This window comes from Phoxinus phoxinus, assembly GCF_949152265.1.
Source record: "Phoxinus phoxinus genome assembly, chromosome: 5".
Lineage (NCBI taxonomy): Eukaryota > Metazoa > Chordata > Actinopteri > Cypriniformes > Leuciscidae > Phoxinus > Phoxinus phoxinus.
The window spans coordinates 32589653-32598519 of NC_136880.1; the positions used below are offsets into that span (position 1 = coordinate 32589653).

Consider the following 8867-nt stretch of genomic DNA (forward strand, 5'->3'; position numbering starts at 1 on the left):
CTCATTCAAGCGTTTGCACATGAAAAAAATGGTGCATCATGATGAATGTGAGAACCAATGAAGATCAAGCAGTTTCTTATCCTCTTTCTCCTCATATGGTGTTAAGAAAGAAGTTTGTTTGTAGCTTAAATTTTAGTCTGTTTCTCACACAAAGCTATTGTGTGGCATATAGTGGAATAGAAGTGGAATATAGTGCATGAGTCATATGGACTCATTTAATGATAGTTTGTTTTTTTATTCTTATGCTTTTTGCTGGGGTTTTTTTCAGCATTCTGTTTTGTTGCATGGACAAAAACAGCTTTTACATTATGCTAAATTCTAATAATTATTTTCTGAGTTCCTCAGTAGAATAAAACATAATATGGGTATGGAGAGACCTAAGGGTGAGGATAGAATTATGATTTTTGGGTGAGAGAAAAAAATAAAGAAATTCGGGCAGATTCCATAACTTCACACTTTATGGAGAAAAAGCATACTTTTCAATTGACAGCTATTCAAAATTATATGAATACAATATATTATATATATATTGACAAAATAATATTTTTTGGCAAACAACATACATAACTACTAATATTTCATAATATTATAGTAATGTTTTATCAGTGCCCAATATTGTTTTCGAGGACTCTTAAAGGATAAAATGGACATATACATCTAAATTCTAAAGTTTTGGGTCATCAAGATATTTTTCAATACCGTATTCAGCAAAGAAGCATTCAATTGATCAAAAGTGACAACAAAATTCAGCTTTGCAATAAATTACATTTTAAAGTAAATTAAACCAATACAGTTTTTTTGCTGTATTTTTATCAAATAAATGCAGCCTTGGTGAGAATAAGAGACTGCTTTCAAAAATATTTTTTGAAAAAAGTTTACCAACCCCAAACTGTTGACCAGTAGTTTATTTTTTCGTGCCTGCTGCTCTTCATATCACAGCTCTAGATAGTTGCTAACATTCATTTCTCAAGGGTATTATTTTGCCATGTTTATGTATGTGTGATACATTTTTTAAATCTTGTATCAAAATATCTCATTTTGATTGCATGCTCCATTGTTTTCTTTAAGGTTTTTTGCTAGTGTCTGACCACAGCTAGACCAAAGCGATGTCTGGAAATCAGACTGACCATTTTGAGGATAAGAAAAGCCCAACATTCATGTGACCGATCACCCATCCTTCTGCATAGAGAAATATGTGTAGAAAGTGAGAGGGAATTAAGCTATGAGACAACGGTCATCGTACATTTCCACTACAAACAAACAAACAAACAAACGAACAATACCAACTGTGTTCTGAAAAGCTCTGTAAAACAGAGAGTAGCAGTCTGTCGTAGCCCTCTTTCTGCTCAGACGTTTTTAAATGGGCACAAACAGCACTGCCAAGCCTCACACTAGGTCAGCGCTGCTTTAAAACTCACACACTTCCTCTCATTAACATACAACGCTCCCTTTCTGACGCACACACTCACTAAATGACCCTTTGTGTGCTCAGACAGTCGATTGAGGTCAGTACAGCCCTGATCACTCTAAGCCAGATCAGTCTTTTTCTTCACTTATTGTTCCTGTTCCATGAATGAGATGCTTTCTTAATTGCTGTTTTCTCTCCGCAGTCATTTTTGTTGTTTCTTTTGTTATTGTAGTTAAGTGTGCAGCACATATTTACATATTCATCGATTCAGGGTTTTCACAAACAGTATATCCCTGAAAAAGTATTTCAAACTTTTTATACCCCCAAGCGACCACCAAAAAAGAACTTTGCTGCGAGTATATCGGGGCCTTCAGTCTAGTCAGACTTGTCTGGCCTGCTGGTTTTAAAAGGGTTTTGGGTACTTTTTAGGTTGGGAAGACAGCTAGACCAGATTCAACCAGCTAAGACAAGAAAACAGGCTGAATTAAGCCGTTTTTGTCAGCAAGGATGGACAGCTAATCACTTCAAATGAACAACCTTGAGTCCTCTGTGCTGTTTGAGTATATACAAAGCATCAAAATCATATTTTCTTTTACCAGTAAATACAAACAAGAGGAAAAGCCAAGCGACTAGTCGGTCAACTTCATTTCATCCAGTTCGTAGACTAAATGAGGCAGAGTGGTCTAATGACCCAGGCATCCTTTGGGTCAAACTTCATACACAAAAGATTTGGCTTATGTGGGTCCTGACGCACACATGAAGCATTTGAAGTACCCTTTAGGACACTTGGGGATGTGTGCGCTAGTATTCGTGTCTGTTCATTGAGTGGAGAGGATATGAGTAGTGGGTTACTTACGTAGTGGAGTTTACAGTGGTGTACCCAGAAGGGCACTCTGGGATGCAGGCACCATTATGGATGACGTATTCATGGCAGTCACCTTTGCCCTGCTTGCACTTGTTGTGGAGCTCCTGGCAAAAGCTGAAGTTGACGCAGCGCCAGCCCATATAGGTGTAGAAACCAGGTGGGCACTTTTCAACGCAGATGTTATTGTGCATGTAGTTGCGGCAGGCCACGCATTTGCGCGACGAGTTGGGCTCCAAGCAGCCGCCCAGGCACTGGTCGTGGCAGCACTGGTTGTCTTTAGTGCAGGCACGGTGCTTGCATGAGGATGGACACACTGTGGAGAGAGAGAAAGCTTACATTTAGAGAATTTTTTTAAGGGAAATTACAGATGCCTCTCATTCAGTTACATGTTTTCATATAGTGAGGGCATGTCATGAAGAAAACAAATGCAGTTTACCACACTTAGGCTACCCCTTCATTTCTATAGGGAAAAAATATATAAATATAAAACATTAATTTTAATATTCATGTTTTTTTTCACTTTAAGTAATGCAAAAGGATGCTAAAATAAGAATGTTGTACATTTAATTTGATAGGATTATTAAAAAGACATGGTATGTAAAAGGTATGTAAATGAAAATATTGATTATTATCAGCAATAATGATAAATTATGTTGATTAAATTATGACTGGAAGCATACACATTTAAATGAATAATTCCACAGGCTCATGGAATATTCCTAGTTTACAATTATAATTTAATGTAAGTGGACAGAATCTATTGTCTGCTGTTGAATACCACATAAAAAGAATGATGAAATTAGTTTGTAAAAATGAACACAAGACACATTTACATGGAGCACTTGCAGGCAACGCTTTAAAGTGAAACATGTTAAACTATGTACATTTTTATATATATAAAAGCACAAATTATTCAGTACAATGCATTTAGTTTGTTCTGTAAATTTGTTTAAATCATCCTTATGAGGTGAGACTACTTTTCTAGGTGGGTCAATGTGATTCCTGCGAGTGGGGTTTAGCCATGTGAATCTAATACAAAATGAAATACATCTTCATGTCTCTCGCTAGAATCCTTTTGTGGATTTCATGTGAAAATAACCAGGGATTTTTTAATAGAGCTGAAAGGTTTTATTTGACTTTGCACAGATTCTTCCACATCAGTCTCATTGATAACATGTGTAAATGTTTAAAGCTAAAGTGTGTCATGTTTACTCTTATCCCAGCTTATTTTGCAGTGAGAGTTATAAGAAAGTTATATGTAGGTAGATTTTTCCATAAAAGTGTAAACACTGAGGCACTATCATCGCATTCAATCAATTTGTTTAACCACCCCGATCAGCCCCGCACAAGAACACTGGCTTAACTATTGCCATGAGTTTGGAGAGGAGCTATCAGTTTGTCCAACCAATGGAAGATGGGGGAGTGTTTTGGGGAAAGCTGATAAAAAATAAATTCGTTATTTTTGCAAAACTGTTATTTAAAATAAGTGTATACTTGGAAAACAGGAGAGGAGTGCAGTACTGAAACTTGTTAGACTACTAATGTAAATGCAAACTCTAAAAACATCTTTTTTTTCAGCTGAAGAGTTAATTACCTGATTATTTTCTGTGGAAATTGACAGATGCGGTCAGTACTTCAGTTGTAAAATGCCTTTAAGTGTTTTCTCAGTAACTCTACTCTACAGTCATGTCCTAACTTGATGTAACACTAGGTTACAATTGTAAATATTAAAACAATGACAAAATGGCCTACTCTGATAAGCAGCTCCTAAAATGGTGTAACCACATTCCTCTGCCTTTTATGTGCTCTTTATTTCCCTCAAACACACGCACACAAACCCCTATAAACTCACAGTACACAGAGCAGTACACTGCTGCCAGTTGTTTGACAAGAGTCATCTTGTAAGTCCTTCTCTCCCACTGAAGTCAGTGTTTACATATTTCTTCACACACACACACACACACCCCCAACCCCACCAAAATGATAGAGGTGACAGAGGCCATGTGTGGCACAGGCAAAGAAAAGAAAGAGGAAAAAACTACAGAAAGATCTAGAGGGTCGCAAAATACCTTGAGTAGCACAGGGAAGATAATCTATAGTGATCTACAGATTCCTACAGATTCAGAATAACTGTATGTGACTTTACTGGCCTCTTTCTAACAACGTGACCTGCAAGCTCGTCTCTGAGACAGCCTGTTAAAAATAAATCATGCATGGCTAGCTGGAGCCTGCGCTAAAGTTGCACATTTGAAGTTGAACACGCACACAATCTCCCTCTCACAAACATGCACAGAATAATGGAGTTGCAAAGTGAGCTGGCTTCTTGCTGGCTGTAAAAAGAAAAGTTTCACAATTATGTGCCAAGTTCCTAGAAATAGACTTTTTGTATTCATAGTGGTTTCAAATGGCTTTGAAAAACTATCATATCATTTTCAGGAAAAAATTACTTAATGAATTTTTAAAATTGAATGACTCTTAAAAATGTAATGTTGTGTATCCATCAAATAAAAAGTACCTTGGCTTAAACACATGTAGTTTAAACATATTAATCATTATTTTCGAGTGAAATATTTCTGTTTTTTTTATATTATGAATTATTAATTCATAAATACCATTGTTTTGGGGGGAGCTGTACCATATGACATTTTACTACCTGAACTAAACCATTTATAACAAATAACAAAAGAAGATATTACTTAAGGATAATTTTAATTCAGAAATGAAAAACATGCTTATCAATAAACACGTATCAAAGACATTTCTAATGTTACAAAAATCTTAGGATATATTTCAAATAAAATATATTTCAAATTTCAAATTTCAAAGACTTAAAAAAAAGAAGTTGTTCTTCTTTTAAACTTTTTATTCATCAAAGAATTGATGAATTAAAAAAAATCTATAATTAAAATGATTCAGCAGCACAACTGTTTTCAACATCGAAAAATAAGAAATGTTTCTTGAGCAGAAAACAGAATGATTTCTGAAGGATCATGTTACACTGAAGACTGGAGTAATGATGCTGAAAATTCAGCTTTGCATCACAGGAATAAATTACATTTTAAAATATATTAAAATAGAAAATGGATTTTTTAAATTGTAATAATAATTCACAATATTAATGTTTTTAATGTATTTTTTATTAAATAAATGTTACTTGGTGACCTTTTAATGTTTTCAAAAACACTAAAAGGAGTGGTATAATGTCCCTTTTTACAATATGTAAAATAAATCTCTGTTGTCCCCAGAGTGTTTATGTGAAGTTTTAGCTCAAAATACCCCACATTTTTTTCAGCATGTTAAAATTCTCCCTTTTTGAGGTTAGTAAAAATACGTAGTTTCGTGTGTGTCCCTTTAAATGCAAATGAGCTGCTGCTACCGGCACAGAGGGCGGAGCTTCAATTACCTCACGCAGACAAGCACTAAAATGTCAGAAACTGTTCTGCCTATGTTTAAACTGTTTAAACATGATGGATGGAAGAAGTGACAAGAAGTGACAACATGTAGAATGCAACAGGACGTTTCTGAATTATATTCTGTCATGATAATCTATAAAATCGCTCGTGTGGGAACTGTTGTAAGATGCCTACAGAGTGACCATGCTATTGCATTTGTGTTACGTACTGTATTGCATGTGAAAAGCCGAATGCGACTGATTCCATGTGCTGTACTACAACAACTCTTCCTCTTCAACATGGAATTTACATAAGTTCCCGGGGGCGGGGTTTATGTTAATTTTAGGGTTAGTGATGTCACTAACCCGGGAGGAATGTTGTGTAGTCCCTACCAGCCATTTGTTGTAGTCCTTAAAAAACAATTTCTTAAAAAAGCAAATATCTTCCTTTGCTTTGAACTTTGCAGATGTTGTTTATGCACAAACAACATTACACACTAACTAAAGAGTTAGAAAATTAAAATCATAATCAACCACCCCTTTAAACAAATCTCACAACCTCTAACTTTTGATAGTGTGTGAATTGCATTTTAATTTATTTTTGGAATAAATGAATAGATAGATATAATCAAAAAATTAGAATCACATCATTGAAATCCATATACGATTGTATCAGCACAACCCTAATGTACACACACACAAACACTCACCATCAGAGTGGCGCACAAGGAAAGGATATAATAATGATTTGCATTAAGACACAGAGAGTTTTAAGAACAAGCCACAGAGGAAACGCGTGTGTGTGTGTGTGTGTCCTAATGGAATATTGGCTCTTGCCAGTGATGTTAACACCGCAACTCAGTCGAACACAATCATGGAGTTGGTTTAGTCTAAAGAAAGGCCAGCAAACACCTCTACTTCCATGACAACGACAACACAAGATGAGGGCTTAGAGATCTCCAGACCTGCCTTATGCATGACAATTAAGTATTCATCTGACTTTTAACCCCATGTTTAAGCCTCTGACAAGTGTTCAGTGATTAGGCAAACAACACTAAGCTTTCTAAAATGCTTCGAGGCTTCACTGAAGTTTCCAAACACTCCCGACAAGCACTGACAAACCCGGGTATCATGAAACGCCTGCTAAAAAAAGTAAATTTATGTAGAGCTTTGGGGAAATGGAGCGTGCTGAGAAATACAAGAAAAAAAAGAACAAAAACAGAGGAAAAGTTGTCATGAAAAGTGAGAGTGCTGGCAGTAATCCGAGCAGCTAAAATGGATTCATGTGCAAGTTAAAAACAATTCTCAGTTTTTCCACTAAGCTCTTCAATACATCTTTCCAAATACTGAAAAGGTGTAAAACAGTGCTGCCTTTCACACATAGATTTTCATTACACATTATGGTATATAGCAAGTACGGCAAGTGTATAGCTGTTGTTGTTCACTTCAGTGTCAGGTGACACCAGGTCAGCCAACTCAAGAGCAAAACAACATTACCCTCTGTCCCTTATACATGACAATCCAGGGAGGGCCACCTCACCGCCTGCTGTGAAAAGAAGGGGAAGCGTGGGTGTATGTGTGTGTACGCACATGTGACAACAATGGAGGTGCTAAGTTGGAAAAAAAACAGGCAACCCACCAAGATTGTGTCAATTGTGTCAAAAAACAATCTTGTTGACTCTAATGCCTTTCCGTGAAAATTCATTATCATCTGTTCTTTGAAAAACCCTATCGTCTCTGCCCCTGTTTTCTCTCTCTCCCTCCCTCCCTCCCTCCCTCCTTTCTCTCACTCTCCCGTTGAGAGTGGATATGAGCAAATGTTGTGCACAGCGACTCCTGATCCAGGAGAATCCAGTCCATTTAACAGTCTCAACCGCAGACCCACCCTCAACCTTAACCAATGCGTTTGCTGGCTGTAGAAGGTAGCCATTCAATGTCCTGTACCGTCTGTGAGACAGAGCCTCTGTATGTTAACCCTTTATTGCTCACATGTCTGCAACCTTGGGCAGAAAGACAAGGGGATGGGAAAACACCGCTACAAGAGTTAGACAAACTTGTTCCTCTGCTCTTGAAAGATGTCAGTGCCTATGAAAGTAAAATAATGACAAATGTTTTTGAAATAAAAAAGCCTGTTGAATTGCACTACTTGAAAAAAATATGTATTGCATTAACCATGCTTGCATTTTAATGCATTGTATTTTTAGGGCTTGCATTTTTATGGGCTGAAATTCAACATGGTTGTATATTTAAGCTGTGAATATTTCAATTCAAAACATTTCAAACACATTTTCATTCATAAAAATTCAATAATCCATTTTCACCTTTCATATTTCACTTCCAAAATATTCAAACTGTTTAAAAATACAACCTATAATATTCAACAGGCAATTTTCGGTCCACTTTATTTCGCTTTACAAATTCGCTTCCACAAATTCAGTGGTTCAAATTCGACAGTAAATTCAACATTGACATCCAGGAACTGCAGGAAAAGCAGTAGATTACCGAGCATACTCTCCATCTGCTGTTAATCGATCTCGCCAGCAGGGAGTGCAAGCGCGTGTTTTTGACAAAGACCAGAGCAACAGTTAGAGCAAGCCATTCATTCATTCATTCATTCATTCATTCATAAACACTGATTTATAGAAATGCAAGTGTATTTGTGATTATTATGAGGGCTGTTTTTATGTTTAATTCAGGTCTTCACGGTCCCTGTGTAGTCTACATGCATCTTTCTCTACCGTGAACGAGAACAAACAAATGTACAGAACATGTTACATTTGAGGTAGACATATATTTATCTTGGTTGTTTAGTTTCCTTAACTTTATATCGCGGCGATGTGTTGCAGTATTAGGGTTTCCCTCAATAATTCAGGATTGCTGGACATATTAAACGCTTAAAGCTGCAGTCCGTCGTTTTTCCTCTTTGTCGCCATCTCTGTTAGAAATCTGCAATTGCAAGTTATTCGCGGAATTATTAACTGTGCGTGGGTAGTAAATCGGCATGAAACAGCGCGGATGAACACAATGTATTGAGGCTGCCGCGTCGCTGTGGATACTGTAACGTTACTGTCATCAGCAATGTCAGAGTATACCTTTTGAAAGTGTCAACATTAGAATTTTCATCGGAAAATGTCATCTGAACAAGTAAGTAACATTCACTTTTGTTCTGACCAAATTCGGGGGGTGGGGGGAAGCATTGCAGT

The 8867-nt window shown here is 36.6% G+C and overlaps 1 protein-coding gene across 2 annotated transcripts in view; it reads right to left on the bottom strand.

The window, feature by feature from the left end:
- insra (insulin receptor a) overlaps positions 1-8867 on the bottom strand; it is a 65282-nt gene that overhangs the window by 22969 nt on the left and 33446 nt on the right. For both annotated transcript variants that reach the window (XM_079614123.1, XM_079614122.1), the window contains one exon: positions 2265-2586. In XM_079614123.1, coding sequence (XP_079470249.1) covers positions 2265-2586 — 322 coding nt within the window. The remainder of the gene's footprint in view (positions 1-2264; positions 2587-8867) is intronic.